Source organism: Babylonia areolata, chromosome 28 (assembly GCF_041734735.1).
Source record: "Babylonia areolata isolate BAREFJ2019XMU chromosome 28, ASM4173473v1, whole genome shotgun sequence".
In the NCBI taxonomy this organism is placed as follows: domain Eukaryota; kingdom Metazoa; phylum Mollusca; class Gastropoda; order Neogastropoda; family Buccinidae; genus Babylonia; species Babylonia areolata.
This window is the reverse complement of record NC_134903.1, coordinates 21,502,092-21,527,895: the sequence shown is the minus strand read 5'-3', so window position 1 is coordinate 21,527,895 and position 25,804 is coordinate 21,502,092. Positions and strand designations below refer to the sequence as shown.

General features: G+C 39.9%; 2 protein-coding genes across 2 annotated transcripts; one reads left to right on the top strand and one right to left on the bottom strand.

Moving 5' to 3' along the window:
* The first annotated feature begins 3,866 nt into the window (after positions 1 to 3,866).
* On the top strand, positions 3,867 to 12,193 carry LOC143301826 (m7GpppX diphosphatase-like). The gene is made up of 4 exons (XM_076616231.1): positions 3,867 to 4,209; positions 7,681 to 7,826; positions 8,217 to 8,441; positions 10,430 to 12,193. The coding sequence occupies exons 1-4, from the start codon at positions 3,870 to 3,872 to the stop codon at positions 10,700 to 10,702; spliced, it is 984 nt and encodes a 327-aa protein (XP_076472346.1). The 5' UTR covers positions 3,867 to 3,869; the 3' UTR covers positions 10,703 to 12,193.
* A 4,428-nt stretch (positions 12,194 to 16,621) lies between these two features.
* LOC143302106 (14-3-3-like protein 1) lies at positions 16,622 to 22,093 on the bottom strand. The gene has a single exon (XM_076616637.1). The coding sequence runs from the start codon at positions 21,972 to 21,974 to the stop codon at positions 21,204 to 21,206; it is 771 nt and encodes a 256-aa protein (XP_076472752.1). The 5' UTR covers positions 21,975 to 22,093; the 3' UTR covers positions 16,622 to 21,203.
* Between the last annotated feature and the right edge of the window lie 3,711 nt (positions 22,094 to 25,804).

The following is a 25,804-nucleotide window of genomic DNA, read 5'->3' as shown; positions in this document are numbered from 1 at the left end:
AGGGGGGGGCGGGTTGAAATCATATAAGAATTTTCAATTTCTCTGTAATATCTACAGACACTCATCACCTATATGTGTGTCTTTATATACAATCTATAGATACTTATCCCCAATATGTGTGTCTTTATACGCAAGCTTTCTTGCTGATAGAAAATATGATAATCATTTAAAAATATGTTGTATGTATTGACCACAGAAGAGAAATTAGTGAAATTTTTAAAAGCAAGGATTCAAGGGCCAGCCAATTATTATTAGTTTTTTTGTTTCAGTATTTAGAGCCAATCACTGCTTTGGTCCATTATGGACTGAATGAATGCTGAACTGTATTTTGTCCTGTTTCTTCTTCATCCTCCAGGTAAACACCTTTTATAATCATGTCACAAGGTGAAGGAAAGGTATACCATTGAAAACAAGTCGACTACCACACAAAAAGATTGTTTAGACTGCAACCACAAATGGCAACTTTGCATTATGATAGATTGGATGTAAAATGAGTACCATATGATGTCAACACGTTAGTTGTGTTTGTTATATGTCTGGCCATAGTTTGCTTTTTTAACTAGTTTTCGATGGGGGTTTTTTTTCCATCAATATTTCAATGGAACCTAATGGGTAATGGTGCCTTTTTCTTGGATTATGTTTCTTTTCAAATGTGGATATGCCTTTTCACATAAAAGCACAGTATTCATTTGTATTGAAAAAACAAAATTATGGTTGCTGATCACACTTTAAGTTTTTGCCTTTTCTTTAAAGTATATACATATTTTATCCCCTTTTTTCTTCTTTTTCTTTTTTTAGAGACAGAGTGTTTGCTTATTCTGAAACTTACCAAAACAAACAAACAAACAACAACAACAACAACAGCTCTGAGTTAGGGTATTATATTGCATTTTGAAATGAAAATTTCATTCAAGTAAATGTTTAGATTCTTTTCTTTGTTGTTTTTTTTTGTTTTTGTTTTTGTTTTTTTTTGTTTTGTTGTTGTTGTTTTTTTGGGGGGGTGTTTGTTTTTTGTTTCCATTTCACATATTTTTACATTGATAGGTAGAGTTCATCAAAATGCAGCAAACTTAGAAATGGCATTTTCAGAAGTGTGTGCTGAACAGCATCACTGCATTTGTTTTATTTTTTTCAGTTTTTGTCGTATTCATAACAGGTTGCAGTTTCTAGGTAATTGTGTATTGAAATATTTGTTCAATGAATAACATGTAGTTTGTTTGGGGTTTTTTCTTTTTGTTTTCTTTGGTTTTTTTCTTGTTATTTTTCCCAACAAACTTTCTGAATTGCAGCAAACTCAATTAGAAATGGCTTTTAAAACTGCAGAACCAATTTATACTCTATTTTGTGCTTTTATTTATAATTCTGTGTGTTAAACTTACGAATGTATTCAGTATATTTGATATTTTTAAACAGGTTTTTGATATATTTTTTTAATGAAAAGGGATGCCTTAATTGGGTCGTATTTATATTTGTATTTGGAAAATGACATTTGAAGTTTCATTTACACATTCCAACGACGTTATTTTATTAAACTATACACATTCAGGCTTTCTGTCTGTGATATGTTTTACAGTTGTATTCAGTCTTGTATACTGTGTCATATAATGCCCCACATAACATTCCCTGTGCTATATACTGTTTGAGAGCTTTGATGTTTATAGTAAATAAAATCTTCTGTGTACAGTTTGTGTGTGTGGTACTGTATGTGTGTTTTGGGGGCGTCTTCTTGGAGGGGCAGGAGGGATGCTGTGAGAAGGGTTTATTTGATTATTTATTTCCTTTGTTTGACAATAATGATAGAAATGTCTTAAAAACATTCAATAAAGCCAAGGAGAGAGGGGGGATACACAGGAGAATCTATCGGAAGATTAAATAAGGACTTGACCAACTGAGTTTTACAGCTGTTGGTCAAATTTCAACTTCAAGGTGGGAATGTGTGTGTGCGTGTGTGTGTATTGTTGTTGTTGTGCGTATGTGTGTGTGTGTGCATGTGTGTGTGTGTGTCTTATTGTTGTCGTTGTGAGAGAGAGAGGGAGAGGCTGTTGTAGTATGTTCTTGCGTATGGTTGTTCCCAGAATTATTTTGATAAATGTTTATCTTGTCACTCCTTTCAATGTTTATAAGTTGGGGCTTCTTTTGGGGTGTTGTTTTTTTTTTTTGGGGGGGGGTTTTCGTTCCAGACCTGATATGCAGCACATATTTTGTGTGGGTGCAATAGCCAAATGGTTTAAGCATTGGACTTTAGATCTGAGGGTCCCGGGTTCGAATCACGTTGACGGCGCCTGGTGGGTTAAAGGGTGGAGATTTTTCCAATCTCCCAGGTCAACATATGTACAGACCTGCTGGTGCCTAAACCCCCTTCGTGTGTATGCGCATGCGGAAGATCAAATACGCGCGTTAAAGATCCTCTAATCCATGTCAGCGTTCTATGGGTTATGGAAACGAGAACATACCCAGCATGTACCCCACACCCCCACCCCCAAAAACGGAGTATGGCTGCCTACATGGCGGGGTAAATAAACAAAACGGTCATACACATAAAATGTTAAATGTTACATGTTTGTCAGAGTGTGTATATGTGCATGCCTGAAATTGGATTGACACAGGAAACGAATGATGAGTGCCCAGTGGCAGCCGTCAGTCGGCTCTACCCATGTAGGCAGCCTGTTGTGCAAATGACCCCGTGTTTGTAAAGCGCTTAGAGCTTGGTCTCTGACCGAGGATAAGCTCTATATAAGTATCCATATCAATCAGTCAATTTTCTGTTCTGGTGACTGCTCTTCTATCATGGGACATGCACAGATGGCTTGTGCAAGCACACACACATGTGCATACACACATGTATGTACAGACGAACACAAACACATGCATGTACACACACACACACACACAAATGTTTACGTGTGTATGTACATATAACATGCTTAAGGATACACACACACACACACACACACACGCACATGCACAAGCACATATTTCATGTGCACGTAAAAAACTAAATATATATATATATATATATATGCTTTCCAAACTGGAGGGAAGGAAAAACAACATTTCATCCTTCTAAGTGCAGGGGTCTTGGCAAAATGGGAGTGATTGTTAGCACATTAAAACCACAGCAGGAATTTGTCCCACGATTGGATGGTGGACATGAGTACCTTGCGTGTTATTCAGATCAGTTGTATTTTCAGTTTGGGTATTTGTTTGGGTTGTTAACTTCTGAAATAATCTGCCCAGTAACATTGTCATTGCAGGAACACTTAACAAATTTAAGAATTTATTAGATGATTACTGGAAGGATTGTGGCTTCCAAGTAAATTTCTCCATAGGAAGCTAGCCATGACAGTAGTAATTGCCCACTCTTTTTTTCTTTTTCTTTTTTTTTTAAGAAAGGAGAGGCAAGAGGCTGATAATGCCAAAAAGCTGTGACACATGATATGATACCACAGTTTCTGTTTCAATTTCAGTTTCAGTAGCTCAAGGAGGCGTCACTGCGTTCGGACAAATCCATATATGCTACACCACATCTGCCAAGCAGATGCCTGACCAGCAGCGTAACCCAATGCGCTTAGTCAGGCCTTGAGAAAAAACAAAAACAAAACCATTTCAGTTGCCTCTTCTGCTGTTCTGATACTGTGATAGTCAGCGTCGGACACGACTGACTGCACTAAAAAGTTTTTGTTTTGTTTTGTTTTGTTTTTTCTTCTTCTTCTTCTTTTATTTATTTTATTTATTTATTTATTTATTTTAATAGATCACTGGACTATCATACATTATGCGTAGTGAATGTTCATTCTGCGACAATTGGGTAATTAGACAACTCATGGGACACCACTCTCCACAACTCTCCACACGTGCGAAGGAAAAACATGGCAGCTCCAGTGGAACTGGAAGGTGCCGCTCTGGCAGAAAACACGAAAAAGCGAAAGCTTTCTGATGAAGAAACCGACAAGACATCGCTAAATGTTTTCCAGGGATTTAGATTAGAAAAGGTCCTGAGACAGGATCATAAACACAAGTTGGTGACTTTGCTTGGGAAGTTCGCAGACGATAAGGAAAAGAAAGATGCTGTTGTTTTGCTTGAAAGACTGCCATTCGAGGCGACACAAATTGTCGAGGCGCTTACTTCTGACGACAGTCGGACAAAAGAAACTCTGAAGAATTTCATCTACAGCACCCATTCTGTTTTCACTCCTCGCACAATAGCTGGTAAATCCTTTTGGGACTTAGTTTTTAATAACTGTTTTAATATTATAAACAATCATTGTAAAATCTATTCGCGCTTCTTCAAGTTTCGTTCTTGTTCATCGTCCTGTCAAAAGCACTCACAGTATCGAAAGTCTTAGTGTCTGCAATGACATGCCCTTCTTTCGATGCATCAGTGCACGAATTATAATATATAGATTTATCTGCCTCTGTGTTCAACATTTGCGCGCGCGCACGCGCACGCACACACACACACACACACACACACACACACACACACACACACACACACAAACACACAAATACAAACACAAGTACACATGCAGTGGACATGTAGAAGAACATGCAAACACACACATGAATGCACACATTCACAAATTATGCAGTATTGTTAACAGAAGCAACACACACACACACACATACACACACACGCACACATAAAGCACACTCACACACATAATGTTTTGATAGAATTTGTCAGGACTTGCCCAAAATTATAGTTTTACAATAAATCATAATTCCTGGCATATGTTTGTCACTTTGTGTTCACTGTCATCACATGCCATTCGTTAAGTATGCAAGAGACCAGTTCATGCTATTTCATCATGTAATAAATGACTTATCAGTGTTTTAAAAAAAATATATGTATAAAGCTGAAGTGCTACTGTTATGCCTGTTGTTGAGGTTGATGGAAATAGGTGTGTAACTTATGCAACAAAATAAACCTTATACAATCAGTGTGAAATGCACAAGAGAAGAAGATTTCATCCAGCTGTAATCCAAACAAAGGTCAGCACTTCTCCAGTCATATGTTACCCCTCCCCTCATCCATTGTTCTTCTTTGTGTAAAGATTCTTCTTCGTTCGTGGGCTGGTATACATGTTCATGAGTGGACTGTTGCGTGTATCATGACTGTTTTTACCCCACCATGTTGGCAGCCATACTCCATTTTCAGGGGGTGTCCATTGTGCACTTGTTCTCCTGCAGCTGTGAGTCTCTGTTTACATGAATGAAGTTAATACTGGAAACAAACGTCAGAATTTCTAAATCTAAGATTTGTTTTATCATATGTACTTTATAGGCCTGCATGAGTGGAGCAATAATCAGTCACACAGTGGCACAGATACTTCTCTGGTAGGTGGCTTCATGGTAGTTGCATCAGTTATATCAGACAACAACAAAAATGTTAACACATTGTGTTGTTAATTTCACCCCCAACTCTGCACTGTTGTGTGTAAATTGTGTTCTCTAGATTTAACTCTTCAGTTCCAAAATGCACCACCATATACAGTATACCATGACTTTTTCTTTCTTTTTTTTTTTTTTTTTTTTTTTAACCCTTTAACTACAGTGTTCACATACAGCAGACACAAGAGCCAGTGCTGTATTTGCACGCTTTTTACATCCAAATTCCAAAAACATTACTGTTTAACTCAGCATGGCAGAAAAGTTGTCTGTGTTACACATGGATCCACTGATTTAATTTTTCTGGGTTTTCTGTTGGATGGTGGTGAAACATAAAGTGTGTGTGTGGGTATGATACTGATGGTGGGTGGTGAATGGGATGAGGTGCTTGGTAAACCTGTTTTGTATACATGTGTGTGTGTGTGTGTGTGTGTGTGCGTGCGTGTGTTATAGGAGTATTGTCATGGCTCGTGGCGTTTGTTGTGCATGTGTTCATGTGCACTTCTTTTCTCCTTCCCTTCTCCACCTTTCTCTCTCCCTTCTCCCCTCCCCCCTCTCTCTCTCTTTCCCCCTCTCTCTCTTCCTGTCTCCTTCACCACCCTCTCTTTCACCACCCTCTCACCTTTGTGTGTATGTTTAGCTTAACGCCGGGCTTACGCGCAAGCTTTCCTTGTGTGTGGCATGTTTCAGTTCTTGAATATTTTGACATCAGAGCAGAATTCAAGAACTTATGTAGTTGGGGGAGAAAGAGTTCCCTTTGCTGTTGATGCCAAGCTCTCTCAAGAGACGGGTCGTTATTCCAGCTTGTGAGCTGTTGAGTGCCGTCTGTGAAGTCATGGGGCGTTTCCCTTGTTACCCCCTTCTTCTTCAATGTGTCTGTGTCTTTGGTCTATGTGGGTCTGTGTTTTCACCCTGGGCCAGTGGTGTGCTTATTAACCTGGTGACAAATTTCCCTGTGACTTTTCCCCTCGGGCTACTGCCTTCAGCGGAACTCCAGGATCAACAGTCTTCGTTCCCCCTTCTAGTTTGTCCTCCTTGGATTTTCCTCACGCCCACTCCCACTCCTACTCCACACTTCCAGCGCCCCTTTCCCATTTTCCCTCTCTCCCAGTCCTACCTTAACTTTCGATTCTTTGTATGACATGGATCTTCAACTGTTGTGGGAAGTTTGCACCAGGTGGACTCTGTCAGTGTCATTGAGATGAACTGGTGCCGCGATTGACTACATAAAATTATGAAGTGTTGAAACTGAAATGGAATTGTGCTTTTGTTAGAAGGGGTTAATCTTTGTGTGTTTGATTTATTAAGGGTGATCACAAGTAAAGAACTGAGCTATGGGGTTTTTGTTGTTGTTGTTTGTTTGGTTGGTTTTTTGTTGGTTTTTTGTTTTATCAAACAACAGCGCTGTGCTGACCTTCCAGTTGAATTCCTAAACAGCATTATTACAATTATATATAATTATATATGAAAATAATCTTCTTTGAACTGAGTTTTAAAGTTTCTGTTATGATCTTCCACTGGTTCCAGTTGAGTTCCTAACCAGCATCATGACAATGAATGAATGATATAAAGATTGTCATCTTTGAACTTAATTTTGAAGTTCCTGTTCCTGTTGTTTGTTTTTTGTTTGGGAGGGGGGAGGGGGGATTGTTTTGTTTGGTTTGGTTTGTTTTGTTATTGTTATTTTTCGCAGTTAACAGAACTACTGTGATCTTCCAGTTGAATTCCCAAACAGTGTTATGACAAAGACATATAAAGATTGTCTTCTTTGAACTGAAATATGAACCTCCTGTTCTTAGTGTTTGTGTGTGTTTGGCTTTGTTTTGTTTTTGTTTTTTAATTGTTGTTGTTATTGTTGTTTTGTTTTGTTTTCAAGGAGCAAGGTTGCAGAATGGTTAACACACTCAGCTGCCAATACATTGAGTCTGTGAGGGTGTGGGTTTGAATTCCGCTATCGCCCTTTCTCCCGAGTTTGACTGGAAAATCAAACTGATTGTCTGGCCATTCGGGTAAGATAACCAAGGCCCCTTGAAAAAAACTCACGGCAATGAGAGTGTTGTCCTCTGGCAAAATACTGTAGAAGGAATCCACTGATAGGTACAGAAATATATACATATATATATATATATATATATATATATATAAGCATGTGCTCAAGGCCTGACTAAGTGCATGGGGTTATGCTCTGGTCAGACATCTGCTCACTAGATGTGGTGGAGAGTATAATGGATTTGTCTGAATGCCGTGAAGCTTCCTTGAGAGACTGAAACTGAAACTGGCTCATTTCAGACAGCAAAGCCACGCTGATTTTCCCAGCAACCAGCAAGCACATAGACAAGTACAGTGACCATGAGGCCTTCGTGGTGCGAGAAACACCTGAGCTGTACCGGTCTGTCACACAGCCCTGTGTTGATGCCAGCCAGTTCAGCATTCAGGTAAAGGGGACGAGGTCGAAAAACAACATCTTATTATACCATATTATATATCTATATAATTCAATCATGCACAGGGAGCAGTTAAAAGTCCATAATGCATTGATAGCCGCTTGAGAAAAAAACATGAGAGTTGTTTTTTGGCTATGGTTTAACAGATGATAATGATACACGAATGTCAGTGTACGTGTGAAACCAGTGCAGTAGTGAGCATGGAGAACTTGGCTGTTTGATGCAGTCCCTGTGTGTGTGTGCGTGTGCGTGCGTGTGTGTGTATGTCTATATATATATATATATACATGCTATCCCTGAAACTTAATGTAATGTGAAAATTGATGGTTGTTTTTATTAGGGGGACAACCTTTTTTTCTCTCTTTTTTTCTTTCTTTCCAGTGGGTGCACAACATCTTAGAAAAGAAGACAGAAGCGGAGCGCATCGTGTTTGAAGACCCGAACCCCGAGACAGGCTTCATCCTTCTGCCGGACATGAAGTGGAACCGCTCGGACCTGAGCTCTCTCTACCTGGTGGCCATCGTTCATCAGCGTGGTTTGAACTCCTTGCGAGACCTGCGCTCAGACCATCTGCCTTTGCTCAGAAACATTCTGGAGAAAGGAAAGGTAGGGTAGTGTGTTGTGTGGTCTTCAGTTTGTACATCTTTCCGCTTGAAGTGGTGTTTGATGGATTTAAAAACAACAACCACCAAACTTAGCAAAACAAAAACAAAAAAAAGTGTGGGTGTTGCAACAGATTTAATGACGTTGGAGAATGGATACACACATGTATATATACACACATGTGCATGCACGGTCATGCTTGCATCCGTATGCTTTCAGGCACGCACAACACAACACACACACACACACACACACACACACACACACACACACAGTCACCACCACCACAATGAAATGTGTGGTTATGGGTGTGTGTGAATGACTGGCATGAAAGCGCTTTCATTTGTCTCTGCAAGAGATTCAGTGCTTTGAAAATGCTCTTCTTGTTCTTCTCTCAAAGAAAGCCACTCTGGATCAGTCCAACAAATACTTTTCTTCTTCTTCTTCATCTTAGTATTATTATAATCATTGATTAAACAGGAGGGTTTGCAGGCCTGCAGGGGACCTTTCATTGCTTGCAGAGCAAGAAGTAGGTCATAGGACATCGTGGACAGCCCACCACCGTAACTAGTTTTTCTGAATTTGCGCTGCCTTTGTTTGGACAACTTTTTGGCAGAGTTTATAAATGGGTCAGTTTGAATACATGATGGCAGAGATGTGACAAGAGACATACTCAAAGTAATCATAGAAGACTAAAGCAAATAATTTCATAAAACCAAATGTGTCTTGCAAACCTGCAAAAATAGTCACCAGAATTGTTCAAAATCCTTTCACCAGGACAGCGACTTCCACAGTGAAATTTTAGCCTTTCTGTGATCCAGGGGGGAAAAAAAGGAAATGGAGACATGTGCATACGCGGTTCTCACTAAAAAAATAACCAGGGAATCTCCATGGAAATCAGACAAAAGTGGGTCTGTTACTCTTTCACAGAAAGCCATACTGGACCAGTTCAACATTCTGTCCCACCAGCTGCGCATCTTTTTTCTTCTTCACATTCTTCTTCGTATTTTTCTTCTTCTTTTATTATAATCATGACTGTTTCACAGACAGCCATTCTGGACCAGTTAGCATTAGTATGATTATTACTCTGTCACAGAAAACCACACTGGAATAGTTAGTATTATTGTAATTATTATTCTTTCACAGAAATCCGTACTGGAACAGTTCTTATTAGTATTTCTGTATTTGTATTTCTTTTTTTATCGCAACAGATTTCTCTGTGTGAAATTCGGGCTGCTCTCCCCAGGGAGAGTGCGTCACTACACTACAGCGCCACCCTTTTTTTTTGTATTTTTTCCTGCCTGCAGTTTCATTTGTTTTTCCTATCAAAGTGGATTTTTCTACAGAATTTTGCCAGGAACAACCCTTCTGTTGCTGTGGGTTCTTTTACATGCGCTGAGTGCATGCTGCACACGGGACCTCGGTTTATCATCTCATCCAAATGACTTGCGTCCAGACCAACACTCAAGGTCTATTGGAGGGGGAGAAAATATTGGCGGCTGAGCCGTGATTCAAACCAGCACGCTCAGATACTCTCGCTTCCTAGGCAGACGCATTTACCTCTAGGCCATCACTCCACATATTTATTACTCTTTCACAGAAAGCCATACTGGACCAGTTATTATTGATATTTCTGTATTTATTACTCTTTCACAAAAAGCCATACTGGACCAGTTATTACTGATATTTCTGTATTTATTACTCTTTCACAGAAAGCCATACCAGACCAGTTATTACTGATATTTCTGTATTTATTACTCTTTCACAGAAAGCCATACTGGACCAGTTATTACTGATATTTCTGTATTTATTACTCTTTCACAGAAAGCCATACTGGACCAGTTATTACTGATATTTCTGTATTTATTACTCTTTCACAGAAAGCCATACTGGACCAGTATTTATTGATATTTCTGTATTTATTACACTTTCACAGAAAGCCATACTGGACCAGTTATTATTGATATTTCTGTATTTATTACTCTTCACAGAAAGCCATACTGGACCAGTTCAGCATTCCGTCCCACCAACTGCGCATCTACCTGCACTACCAGCCATCCTACACCCACCTGCACGTTCACTTCACTCACCTGCAGTTTGAGGCCCCGGGGTCGGACTGCCTGCGAGCTCACGTCTTGGAGGACGTCATCGATAACCTGGAGCTGGACGGGGAGTTCTACTCGAAGAAGACGCTGGTGTACACTGTGAGAGATAGCGATGCCCTGTACAAGGCGTACAAGGCGTCGGGGTATTTTGACGAGTGATTTGTGAGAGACAGTGATGCCCTGTATAAGGCGTAGATTTCAGGTTACTTTGATCAGAGGTCTGTGAGAGATAGGGATGCCCTGTATAAGGCGTACACAGCGTCAGGAGTATTTTGATGAGTGATCTGTGAGAGATAGCGATGCCCTGTGTAAGGCGTTCAGGGCATTGTGGTATTTCGATGAGTTGTCTATGAAAGAGTGATGCATTGTGTGAGATGTAGACCAGATATTTTGTTCAGTGATCTTCAGCATTTGTGGGCTGCTGCTCCCACACTTGTGTACATGTACGAGTGGGCTTTTATTGATTGATTGTTATTGATACAATGTATTGATTGATACTGATATGTATTGATTGATATTGATACTATGTATTGATTGATATTGATACTTATTGGGCCTGTCCTCGGTCAGAGGCCAAGGTCCAGGTACTTCACAAGCATGGAGTCACTTGCACATCAGGCTGCCTACCTGGATAGGGCCCACTGACAGCTGTCTTTAGGAAGGTGCTCATCGTCTGTTTCCTGTGTCATTCTTTCATGGCTGTTTTTATCTCACCATGTGGATGTGGGCAGCTGTACTTAATTTTTAAAGGGTGCGCATTCTGGGTATATGTTCTTGTTTCCATGTGTGTGGTTCGTCCGTCGGGATCGACGAGGGCCATCTAGTCATCCTGGGGGTGGGTGGGTTGGGCTCTGTGGGTACGCAGATGACTGGTCAGGCCAATCCGCGATCGGAAGGTTCTGACGCAGTGTGGACGGGATGGTGGTGGCTGTCGGGGACTTGCTGGCACTGCTTTTCCTAGCCTGTCTGCGTTGCTCTGCTGCAGCAATTCTGTTGGCCTCACAGGATTTGGCGCCTTTGTGGACAGCTGAACGCCACTTTGGTCTGTCCATTGCATTCAGCTCCCATGTGTCGTGGCTGATGTTGAAGGCCTTCAGAGAAGCTTTCAGAGTGTCTTGTTTCCATTACCCACGAGTGGATGACAGGGTTTTTCTGCCTGTATGTTCACTAAAGGGGATTCAGGCACTGGGCAGGTCTGCAAAATCTTTTGACTGGGGGGGGGGAAATGTCAACCCTTAACCCACCAGGCAGGAGCTGTGACCAGGATTCAGGATTCGAACCCAGGACCCTCAGGTTGAAAGTCCAAGACTTTGACCGCTCGGCCTGTTGCGCCTCATCATCTTCAGGCTGTGGACTGGACACTTCCTGTTTATAGCTTACCTCTACAAGATCAACATCTTCTGCAGAGACGATAAAGGGAGAGTTGTTCGTTCGTTCTTTAGTTTGTCTTTTCACTGTGATATTAGATATAGGGAGAATGTCTCTGTTTCAATGATCCATCAATGGATGATGTTGAAACAAGTATCATCAAGAGGTAACTGTTGACAGGTTCATCAGAAACAGTTCTTTGCAAAAGAGTTAGGCTGGGGTGGGGTAGTTGAAGATTGTGATCTGTGTGACTGAGACTGTTAATGAGAACTTATTTACTTGTCATTATTGTTGTTGTTATCATTGATATTATTATTACTGGTTGTTGTTGTTGAGACTTTTAACCTTTGGAAAAAAAAGAAGAAGATAAAAACCAGTAGTTTACATTGTAGGAACTGGAAGTAATGTGCAGAGCACAACCGGGCCAATGTTGAACCCGTTTCCTCCCAAGCATATCTGATATACTTGTATTACTTCCCCTTGTCCATGTAGATCAGAGGGGTACTGCCAGATTTGAGTCTTTTTCCAGAGTTCCTTGTCAGTCCACCAATTTGAACAGATATTAAATGTAGATGGAAATGTGTTATATTACTTTTTTTTATCACAGCAGATTTCCTGATAGAGTTTGTGTCACCAGATTTCCTGATAGAGTTTGTGTCACCAGATTTGAGTTTGTGTCACCAGATTTCCTGATAGAGTTTGTTTGTGTCACCAGATTTCCTGATAGAGATTGTGTCACCAGATTTCCTGATAGAGTTTGTGTCACCAGATTTCCTGATAGAGTTTGTGTCACCAGGTTTGAGTTTGTGTCACCAGATTTCCTGATAGAGTTTGTGTCACCACAATGCAATGCCTCCCTTTCTTATCTTTTTTTTTATTTTTTTTTTTTAATCAATTTTGATTGAAGTTTGTTTTTTACAATGAAAGCAGATTTATCTGCAGAAGTTTGCCAGTTTGTCAAACCTTTTTTGTCACTGGGTTCCAAACTGCACTTCATCCATACTGCACACAGGACTTGGGGTTTATCGTCTCATCCTTCTTTTTCTTCGCTCGTAGGCTGCAACTCCCACGTTCACTCATACGTACACGAGTGGACTTTTACGTGTATGATTTGTATCATTTAAATCTGAGTGTTTGTGTTTGTTCTTGTTAACCTTTTTTTCTTTTACTTTTTTTTTCTTTTCTTTTTAATCAAGTTTGTCCTATTTTTTGACAAATGCCTTATGATGGGGGAATCACTGATTATATACTTTTGACTTTGAGGTACGTTTTTGTTTGAGATTACACATGTTTGTTTTTAATTGGCTAACTATACAGGCTAGGTCACTGGGCATTGCATAACATGGATTATATGAATTAATTTGTGTTAAAGCATACATTTAATATGAACAAGTGTTCTTTTGGAATGTAGAAACATGGTCAAACATAATGTTGTTCTGTGGAGCGAATGCATATATTGCCTAATTGTCAGCGAATGTGTCGACCGTTTCTCTTTTAGTGATAATAAAGTATTCTTGTATCTTGTGTGAGGACTCTGTGTATCATTTCATGATGAATAAGACAAGTGCTTGGACAGAATGCTTCCCTGTGATTCCATTCCAGCCCCGAGCAGCACTCTTGGTTTGGGACGGAGTATTGGAGCCAACAAAATCTCACATTACAGTTTACCTAGATTTAAGACTGTGGAAGAGATTAAAACTCGGTAACATGCAAAAAGAAATAAACAGACGAAACATGTTTATTTCAATGGAATGTTACCAGGAAATAAGATTATACTCCTCTCAATCAGGCAGAGACTGTAGCTAAAAATATGATAAAATAAATAATGATAGTAATAACAGAAAATTTAAAAGTTTTAAAACTAATAATAACATTAATATCATTTGTTATAAACTCTCTAGTTTTTCAAGTCTTTCAAACAGTTCAAACTAACCCTGAAAGGGTTGAAAGTGAAAAGATACTCAGAATGGTTTAATCATGTAATACACCGACCAGTCTGCAACTTGTGTGTATTAATTTTGTCAGTTTTTTTTTTTTTTAATCAAGTATGACATCATTAAGATACAACAAAACAACAAAAACAAACAAACAGAAGATGAAATAGAGCAATAGCTCATCTGCCATATGTCAGCTTCCCACAAAAAGTGAACATTAGACATTTAGAAAAAAGGAGTGCACGACCCTGTGGTGGCATTTCATTTGAACTTTGGAGCGGATTGTTTGAACTTTGATCAAATTACCATGGTTTATTTTTTATTTTTTAATAACTCATGTGTATTGGAGAGATTTGTATTCATGTTTTTGTTTGCATATACAAAGATGCCAACTGTTACAATTCCGCCGTATTTTGTTACACTTGATTGCAGTTTTTTCCCCACATTATGCCAACATCAAAATTGTTCGGACGAGTCCATTTTCGACTACATAGCATGGTCACATGCTTTCCTGTTGTAACATTACCCAGATGCTCTAGACTTACCGATCACCAGGCCAGGGCAGTCACTACTAACCTTGGTCTCAGGTGATGCTGCTCAGCTAACTGCATGCGTGTTTACATTGAAACAGCATAGACCAGTCGGCTTAATCATTAGCCCCAACAAGAGAGAACATAGCTAAATCAAGTTGCGTCTCAGTCATACAGTGTTTGTACCCATTTGCTGATGTTGCTTGGAGTTCCGAGTGTTCCTACCAAACTCGGATTGTTACTTCCAAACTTTCCTGATTGTTCCTACAAACGTTTGACAGGGGTTGGCATCTCTGAATATATTACATTTTTTTTAAAGTATTGGGGGCTTTTGTAGTTGGTTTTTGTAATGTCTGAAAGCTTGGACACTTGACAGAGTGACAGTAAGAGGTGAAGGTTCAAGTTAACATTTAAACAGAAGTTCCATTATTTTGCCAATTTATGTGGAGTACACTTTTTTTTCTTCTTTTTTTTTTTCCTGCAAGTTGACTTACGAACTCAATACAGATGTTAGGGAAGATATGTTCGCTTTCACTCCATGGTTTGAGATAACTGGCAAAGGAAAAAAAAAAAAGATGGTGATTAGTAGCAGATGAAAATTTCTGTAACATAATTTGCCAGGAGATACCCTGGAGTTTGAAGAAGGGTGGAACATTTTCTTCAGTTAGCGTCCTAGCTTCATCAGTCTACAATGTTTTATGTTCACCTTGGCAACTTCTTAACTTCAGGAGATGCCTATTTTCTCTTTCATGTTTCAGGAGTGAGTGAATAATTTCACTCTGACATTTTCATCTGTGAGTGTGATGCATTATGGTTGCCACAACACTGTTGGCAGCTGGTCATCTTGATTAGCCCTTGTGAGGTGCTCACGAGTTTCACCAACAACCAGGCTTGTTATCACCATATGCAGATGTGCAAGAAGATAATCAGGTGGCTTAGTGGCAACACGTTCACCATGGGATCAAACCCCAACATTCACCAGAATTTTCTCCCCCTCCACTAACCCTTGGGTGGTGGTCTGGATGCTAGTCATTCAGATGAGACAACAAACCAAGGTCCTACCTGTAGCATACATTCAGCGCACATAGAAGAACCCACGGCAACAAGACAGTTGTCCCTGGCTAAATTTTGTAGAAAAATCTACTTGGATAGAAAAATACATTTACAGACAGAAAAAAGACCACAAAAAAGGAGAGAGGGAGGGAGGGAGAGGGGCTGCAATGTGTATAAAATGCCCTGTAATGTTACATAATTACATTGAAGTGAACAGTCCAAAATTCACATGGAACAGTATGTCAAGGACCAAAAAAACCTACAAAAAACATGCAGTTTGACTTCTTGAACACAGGTCAAATACTTCAAATACTGTGATTTTCCAACAAGCCGAAGGTCCAGTATTTAGAAAATTACTGTGTCAGTTTATCATTTCAAAGCCCAGATGACCTCACATGACAGTACTAGGACTGACCATTATCCCGTTGAAAAAAAAAAAAAAAAGCTTTGTGAATATCATAACCAAGAGCTTAACTTCTCGTTGTTTTGACAGGGTCATTCATGCAATAATTGCAGTATACTGTGCTTTTATCTTATAATCGATAAATCAAGTTTCCCAGGCCAGCATACATTCAATGTACATAAAAGAACCCATGGCAACAAAATGGTTGCCCATGACAAAATTCTGCTTTGATAGTAAAACTAAACTAGCTGACTTTCAATTAAAAAAAAAAAAAAAAATTTAATGGCATCATAACACAGTGGCAATGCACTCTCCCAAGGGAGAGCAGCCCTAATTTGACACAGGGAAATATGTGTTGTGACAAGATAATGTTGTAGTACAATACAATAAACAAGACTCAAATCAAATAATGGTCAAGTCACCATGAAGTAACTAGAAAAGGATTGGTTTTTTCTCATTCTCCTCAGACCTCTCACAAACCTTGCTCTCCTCACAAGTGTCAAACGCACACACAAGTTCTGACATGCCAGAAAACATTTTTATTCAACTTGAAGCTGTTCGAGAAATTTTGTTTGAACTCTTGAGGAGGGGAAAAAAAAGAAAAAAAAAGGGGGTTCAGTTAACAAGTTTGTAAACTAGCATTAATCAAAACATCCCATTACTTCACACTACACAGAATCAGCACTGGAACGATCAAAATCGTAAATTGGCCAAACACAGCAGGTGGAATTCAAACATGTGTCCAAGATAGAGGGTGCAAGTTTCAGGGAGGGGTGGGGGCTATGGGGTCCTTTGGTGGTGTGGAAAAAAGGGCAAGAGAGCGAATGGCCACAAAAGCAAAAAAAAAAAGAAAAAAAAGATGCATGTCATTTTGATAAAATTCTATCAAGCATTTTACACTGGACATTTAACTTGTACAAATGTTTCAAGTCGACAGACACTGTCCAATGACTCCAGTACTGTACGGCACCAATACGAAGAGGAAAAGGGGTAGTTGGGGGTGGCACAAAAAAAAGAAAGAAAAAAAAACAAAGAAAAAAAAAGCAGTGCACACACAAATCAAGCCAATGATTTTTTCCCCCCTATGTTCATATTCCTTAAACTCATTTCCAAGGAAAACCGCCCCATTTTTCACATTCACATCCTGAAAACAATGCACCCTTTCTTTCCATTCACATTCGTGCCTTGACATTACATATCTGTGCACTGCTGGAAAGCACCTGGGCAAACTGGTTTTCCCCAGCCTGTCAGACACCAACCCATGGAGGCTTATCAACTGTTACTTTTGCACAATCATGACACTGGGTGGAAGAAATGTGTGGCAATGAGAAAACTCTTAACAACCTGAATAAGTTGAAACGTTTTCTCCATGGCTTAAAAAATATTTTTTTTAATATATATCTTGTACAGCGCAAAACAGTGTGATGATAAATTATGATCAGCATTAAAACAAGTCTGACTTTACTCTTTAGATGTTCACGTAAAGCCCCAACAAAAACTGAATGTTATCTAGCAATGAAAAATAACAACAAAAATTACTAACTTCTATCTCCTCTTTTCTACTTGCACTGTATCAATGTGATTCTGATGAAAACTATTTTAATCACCTACCATTTAACTCTAATGCCATGCTTTCCAGTCTTTTCAAAACCCACTGTAAAATGTAACAGATAAAAAGTATTTAAAAAAAAAAAAAAAAAAAAAAAAAGGAAACGCCTCCTATCCCAATTAAGTTTGGTGTTCTGCATTTCCATCTTTCTCCATAATCAGTAACTGAACACCATATTCCTAACTACCAGTGCCAGGCCAGAAAATAAGTTCTGCTTCCTAACCAATACTTCATTGGGGTTTTGTTGCAGTTTTTTGTCCAAGGTCACACAGCTTACTGTACAATATGATGGATGCAACATTACATCACATTTCAATTTACCAACACATGATAAACACATAAACAGTATGTTTTCTACACACTGGATGAAAACACACACAGCCTTTACTTGGGGACAGACTGGGCAGGGAATGAGATAGAAACGCTTGACGATGAGAACGCGTGTCTAGACACACATAGACTAGAAGACTAATATACTGCACTAAAATCGGTCTGGAAACTATCTTCTCCATGCGAGTCACTGTTCTTTTAAAATGGTGCATCTATCTGAGTACAAGAGACAGCAGAGGAATGGAGGAAACTTTAACATTAGGCAGACAAAGCTAAGCAGTTCAATTATAATGTTGCATACACATTATTATAAATTTATATATAGAAAAGCAACCATTCATAGAAAAGTTTACAATTAAAAAAGAAAAATTTTTTTTGCTTTTAAAGTCCATGGATTACAGAAAAACAGCAAGCTGACAGTGCCATAAATTTTATACAGGTCTCAATGAAGCAACAGCTGCTCCTGTACAGTTCCTGAAGAAAGTCCCATTCTGATTGACCAAACCCACTCCTACCCTCCACAGCACACGTGCACTCTCTCAAATGCTGTCTAAACTAGGAAACCTTGAAATTCTCTTTGGAAGCAGCAGTTAACCTTTTACAGCAAGTGTCAACAGCATACACACAGTGATGTAGCTGAATGAACAGCATCTGATAAGCTTTTAAACCCAAAACAAAAAGTTTGAAAGGAAGTGACCTCCAGTCAAAGAATTAACACTGAAACCACATGTACTTTAAAACAAAAGTTTAAATATTTGTTGTAGCCTGAAAAATGGGGTGGATTTTTTTTTTTTTTTTTTTTACAAGGAAACTATTTTCTGTGCTTCAAAACTTAATTCTCCATGATTAAGGGCATATGGCAGATGTTATAAATCATTATCATGGATTACCATATATTAAACACTGTGAACAATGCCAGCACAACCACCATTATTAGGGTATACTACGACAACCCATGCACTGGTCTCCTTCCAAAGCTGTGGCCTCTCACGTTGGATTCGTCACCTTGTAATGTTCAGAGTTCATCACCATAATGAAGATGAAAACAACACAACAAAGCTCTCCTCCAGCTTGAATTAAACGTACTACATATGTGCAGCTGCATAAAATCAACTTACAAAACTTGTGCTAGCACACATTGTGGGTCAATACAAGCAGCAACAATTCTGAATGACTTCCTGGAACACAGTGACACACACACACACACTGAAGTGACTAGGGTCAACTGTCTGAGGTCAACTGCATGGGTTTCACTACCTTCACTTCAAGCATTCAGCATGAAGCCTCTCTGAGCGTTAAGTCAAAGAGCCATCACAAGCATTTTCTCCAACCCTCCCCTATCCCCTCTCACAATTCATGTACGCTGATCAATACATTCTGGACGCATTACACCTTCTGCGAGCACGAGACGGGGAAATGTCATCCATCCGAGATTTGTCAGAGGAAGCCTTGAATTTTTCAACTATGTAAACACTGTGCAAGCTATGGCACCACAATTTATACTATACAACCTCTTTATCATTTTACTCACACCCCAGAGTGCTTATCAAATGTACAATATTCCAGTGTCTTTTCAACGGAATGACAAAGGTAGCTGTTTTGGGTTTTTTGGGGGGAGAGGGGGAGTGTGCGTGTGTGAGGGGGGTCAGGGGGGTCTTCTGGTGCCACACACCTCCTTTCAACTGTGTCGATGATTTAAAAATCCTTAAGCCAAAGTTTCCAAATCCAATGCTTCATTTACAGTTTTATCTTTCAGTTTCACCCTCTGCTAACATCAATTTGCCTATGGACAGTTGGTAATTCATCAGATACAAAAAGAAAAGGGGAGGGGGTGGGGGGATTTAAAAATGGCCACAAGACTGAACACATCACACAATCTTCATTCCCATTGCCTAGGCCCTTGTCTTCAACAGCAAAATCTTCCAACTCAAGCAGACCATATGAATATCAGTAAGCACAGAACTGAAACTCCTTAATTTTATATTGAAGGACCAGAGCAGCAGAATTTCTGGTCCTTCAGTTTTATGAGAAAACAAAGCGGACTGTCCATGGCGTTAGTCTATCAAAATAGTTTGCACAGATTTTAAACAGACTGAAACTGAACACCGCACGCACGCACACACACGCACACACACACACCATGGGATTCGAGAAAGATTTTAATTTAACAGTTTCATATATATTCACTGTGTGAAGTTTTCAAACTGGCCTACCTACAGTGAGTCAAAGCATCGAAACTGCCACAATCTCCTTTGGGCAAAATTATGGTTTTAATCACTACCTAGATCGTTACACATTATCATGCAAGTATACACACCATAGGAACCACACTTAGTGTTAATACCCCTCTACTTGACATTTTGATCTAACCACACCAACTAGTCAGCTACATATTACTAGTCCTCTATTCAGAACACTTTGACCCATCTCCACCAAGCATACCCATTGTTCACTATCATGTTTCATGTGGTACAATTTTATACTGAAATGAACAGACGTGCTATCTAAAAGAACAATAAATGCTGAGTAACCATGATGGCAGTATTGGCACAATGCCTAGTTTGGGGGCTCTTGCTAACAGCATTGTGTTGCTGCACACTTGTAACATGAATATCAGGATGTGCTAATTTTGTTGGGCAAGTCCTTGGGATAAAATGCTTGGCCCATTAACCTTTTCAATTAAAATATCAACATAGCTTAAAACTGCTAAATCATTTGTGAAACTGTACACATGTACAGGCCTCTATCTTGAGAAGTGCGACCTTCACCCGCACATTTTACGTTTATGTCAAAATAAATTCTAGCTAAACCTTTTCCTTAGAATAAATAGGTCTATGATACATTCACAATAGCATACTAGTATTTGGCTGTCATTTCACATCTCTGCACAATTAATGCTAATCAGCTGATTACTTCACAGCAGCAACAGGTATCGATGCATCACACAGTCACTCCTGAGAAGGCCACATCCAAGACAAATCAACTGTAAGTGAAAAGGATCTGCAACATCTTATGATCTGAGAAATAACTCAGAACACAAACTATCTAAAGACTCTCAAGCCTGGGCCTAATCCAAGTACTGACAGCTGAAATGCAGTGTTAACAAAATGGTAAAATAATGCAATTAAATTAAAGTCCTGTGCAATGTTTCTTGGACTGAAAAAAAAAAAACAGAAAAAAACAAAAACTGGGCACAGATATGTCAAATATCATTGTCACATTCACAGTCTGACTCACTCTCACTTCATGAAGTTCAGGAACACCCTAAAAACAGTGTGCTGTATATATATGCAACTTCAGGAGCAATGCAGTCCACTCAGAAATAGGGGGTCCTTGGAAGTCACACTATGGAGTGTGAAGATTCTTTTTGTTCAATATTTTTTCAGCAAACAGTCACATTTAGAAAGGGGTAAAAGTCTAATGAGCACAATGTTCAGTCCTGCGCGTCGCCACCGTTCTCCGCACTCGTGTCCGACGTCCACAGGGTCAGGTTGTCTCGAAGAAGCTGCATGATCAGGGTACTGTCTTTGCATTCCTCCGGTTTCAGGTGGTCAAGCTCACTAATAGCGTCATCAAATGCCTGCTTGGCAAGATTGCACGCCTTATCTGGATCATTGAGAATCTCGTAGTAGAAAACGGAGTAGTTGAGGGCGAGTCCAAGGCGGTTGGGGTGTGTTGGTGACATAAGTGCCACCCCATCCTTGTCTTTCGATTCCTTAGCAACCGTCATGGCTTTTTCGTAAGCATCTTTGGCTTCATTCCTCGGATCCTCATTACTTGTCTGGTACTCTGCCATGTACCTGCAATAGTCACCCTTCATCTTCAAATAGAAAACTTCCTCTTCAGCAGCACACTGTCCACCGAGTAAGATCTCCAGCTTGTTGAGCACTTCAACACATGTCGTATTCAGTTCTTTTTCGACGCGCTCACGCATTTCTACCGACAGCTTTTTGCGGGCTTCAGTTTCAGCTTTATTCTCGATCATGTGGATCACACGCCAAGAAGAACGCCGAGCTCCAACAACATTCTTGTATGCCACTGAGAACAGGTTCCGACACTCCGGTGACAGTTTCTTTTCGGTTTCAGTCAGTTTTGCCATGGCTTTGGCCATATCATCATACCTCTCCGCTTGTTCGGCAAGCTTGGCGAAGGTAACAAAATCGTCGAATGTTTTCAGTTTGTCGATTAGCTTGTCTGCTGCCATGGCTGTAGAATACTCCCGTTAACAGGCCGATATCAGCAGTGTCTCAACGATTGCAGTTCGATGGACTTGGTTGGTCACCGTTCCTCACGTCAATGGAATATATGACGGTGAAAGCCTGACTGCTGTTGTGCTGCAGGGTCCAAAATTTTGCTCCAACTGGGGTCAAACCCGAGGTCAAACTGTTTGCGCCTGTACACGACTGTTGGCCCAGACTCGAATATTTTGTTCATGGTTCTGTGCTTCATTCTAGACACATTTTGTCTTGAACCAGTTTGAAAATAAAGAGGGAATATGGAATATATATATATGTGTGTGTGTATGTGTGTGTGTGTTTGTGTGTGTGTAAAGAGAGGCGTGTGCTGGAGGGTTTTTTTGTTGTTTGTTTTCTTTCTTTTTCTTTTCTTTTCTTTTTTTTTATTTTTTATTAAATAGCTCGATATTGATATACTGCATGAGTAGCACGACAAATTAGATGCGCGGCACAGCGCTCGATCTGTTTTTATATCTCTCCAGGCTGATTACATACAAAGCTTTGAAAATAAGGATGTCTCGGAAGGGCAAACGATAAATTATGACAAAATAGTTAATTCTTTTTATGAACATTTTGCTCCAACTAAGGTTTTCAGAAGAATGTTCAGAATCGATACATGTTTAACAAATTAAAAATAAAAATAAAATGATACAGTGAAGATCTTCCCAAATAAAATCAAACTCAGACAAAAGCCTATCAGAGTAGAGATAATAACCGGCTGGACAATTTCGTTCTCATTGGTTTGTATTGGTTTGTCTATTCAGATGCAACAACTGAGGTTTCTGGAAACCGCGTGTACCCATTCATCATTTTCAGCACACGTACACGTCTTGAACACGGCACAATTCCCGGGTGTGGGTGGGGAATGGGTGCGGGACTGGGCGTCCGAAGATGGGGTCAGGGGTTTTTATTTGTTCGCTGTTGTTGTTTTGTTTTTTTAGAAAAAGAGACAAAAAACCACTGAGCTATCAGTAGTACGCACGTACCGTGGGGGCATTATTTGTTTTACAATCAGCAGGTCACCATTTTGGTTCCGACATTTCTCATGATTATTTACAGACAGCTTTATTTGACTGCGCCGATTTCATCATGTGATTTTTATCAAGTCAGCTAAACACAGCAAAGTCTTTCAAATGTTTCGTTTGCACTGAGTGTTTGTTTGCAGTTCAGTTGTTTTTCAATACCAGTCGTAAACATTCACTTCCGGGTTACAGCCATTGAAAAATTTTCATCTACCTGGCTGAGGCTGAAGTCAGCCTGAGAGTAACTCATACCCGGCCGGCGGTAAATAGTTATAAAAACCGACGAAATATGCGCATCATTTAAAGAAACCATCAGTGAAAATAATATCATGTTTTTAAAAAACTTATATTTATTTTAGTATAAAAATAACTAAATAACTGACAAACTATGAAATAGATAAAGAATACATTTACATCAATCTAAAAATTAAAAAAAAGAATTAAAAAAAAAGAAAGAAACATGCATGGGGCTTTGAATCCATGGCAGCTGATTTTTTTTTCCTTATTTTTTTAATTTGTTCAAAACTGCGGTTTAAAACGAGAAGAACTGAATACAACCAATGCCAGCCGGCTATTGTGTACAGTATCCACTCAGTCACCATGTGTTGCACTGAGGCATTTACCTCTTAAATTATTTAGCTTTGAATCGAAGTAAAGTATTATGAGAATGACTGATGCGATTTTGGAGAGTCAGATAAAGCCGCTGACAAGTAGATCTAACTGAATAGGTAAAACACATGGTGGGCTTTCGCATACTACTCAGCCGCCGGGTTTTAATTGCATCATGATGTCAGTCTCAGTGATTTATTGCCGCCGAATATCATGATTTTGTAGTATTTGATGATTCATATATTTTATAGATTGTTCAGTGTCATCGGCTTAATTTTGACGTTAAAGATAACTATTCTGTCTGATGGTTTACACCCCTGGTCACGGTGTCAGTGGCCGGTGATTCAGCCTCTCCGTCGGAGTCTATAATTATTATAGTTTGTAGAATCGCCCTGCGCCGGAACTGACTCGTCAGGGATACCATGCAGTTATGTCAGTCTACTAAACTAACTCGCCGTGAGTTTCAACCGTGAATACTGAATTGAAGACTGTTATTCAACCCGTAAATTCAGCGGCTGACTGGAGCTGAGAAAGACCGTACATGATGGCGATCAAGTTCAGTTCCTCATCCTCAGTCTCAGAAGTCAGTCATTCCACTGAGGACTGATAAATTTTGTGAATTTATATTTCGACTCTCTTGCACCTGCTGACAAACTAAAGTGCCGACTGTTCATGTGTTTTAAATCTTCTGTCTTATGCATTATTTCGTCTGTGTGTTTTCAGTTTTTACTAGAGTCTCTGTCGGATCTTTTCTTTTTCCTTGGAACTGTGGAACTCTCACTCTCAGGCTCTCTCTCTCTCAGGCTCTTCCTCTCTCTCTCTCTCTCTCTCTCTCTCTCTCAGGCTCACCTGGCACACACACACACACACACACACAGCCGAGAGAGAGTCTCTCTCTTTCTAATATATATATATATATGTATATATGTGTGTGTGTGTGTGTCTTATAATCTCTCTCTCTCTCTCTCTCTCTCTCTCTCTCTCTCTCTCTCTCTCTCTCTCTCTCTCTATATATATATATATATATATTGGGGGTGGGGGGGGGGGGGGGCTCTGAAGTGCGCGTTCAGTGCCGCGGTCCCGGCCGCCGAGCGCGGCGGGCGTCACTGAGTTAATCTTCATTCTCAGCCCCGGCGGCTGTGGGTCTGCATATATCTCTGTACAGTGACTTGAAATCACTGAGTTACTGCAGTGACTCACTGGCACGTACAGGTGCACTCAGTTGCCACGGCGCCACACGCCATGAACAATGCCTGCATGGGCTTTGAGCTGGAACTGAATCAAATACAGGTCCGCAAAGCCGCGCCGGCGAAAAATCCCTGAGATCCCACTTAAAATGCAGGCTGGCAGTTAGAGAGGGTTTGTTGTTGTTGTTGCCTGACCACTCCTGCTCTCGCTTCACTGACAGGCTGTCATGTGAGGGGGCGTGAGGTAGGGAAGAACCATCAGCCGAGCCCTATAGTCCCTTTCAGCTCAGTTGGGGGAACCTATTGCTCGCTGCGGCAAAACTGACATGGGAGTCTGGTCTATTGATATTGTTTACACTGATCAGACTCAGTTTAAGAAAGAGACGGAGGAATAAGTGTCACAAGATGAACTGAAACACTCACTCAGTGGGGACAAAAGATCTTTTTACTGGTAGTACGTCCTCAGTCTCTATCATCAAGAAACCATCTTTGGCTCATGATTGTTCGAAAATTATCTCAAATATGTCATTTTTATTAAAATTGATAGAAAAGGTTGTATATTGTCTAAGCTCTTAACTCATCTCAGTGGAGCAATATTGTTAATTCCAAGCTCACCAGTCAAATATACACGTGGTCATAGCTGCGAAACAGCCTATCTTAGAAAGGTCAATGATTTGCTTTCTAGGTTTGATGATGATAAGATATGTTCTCACTCTTTTAGACTTGTCAGCAGCCTTTGACACCATCGACCACTCAATCCTCTTGGGAAAACTTAAAACTTCCTTTGGTATTCGTGACACCGTGACTGCACTAGTATGGGACAGATTGTACACATAAAGTGTGTGTAAATGGCAGATACTCAATCCTTGTATCTGCCTTGAGATCCATTGGTGTCCCACAGGGGTCCGTACTAGGTCTCGTTCTTTTCGTGCTGTATGCTGCTCGATCCAGTGTTGGATGTCATCACGGCTGAGTCATAAT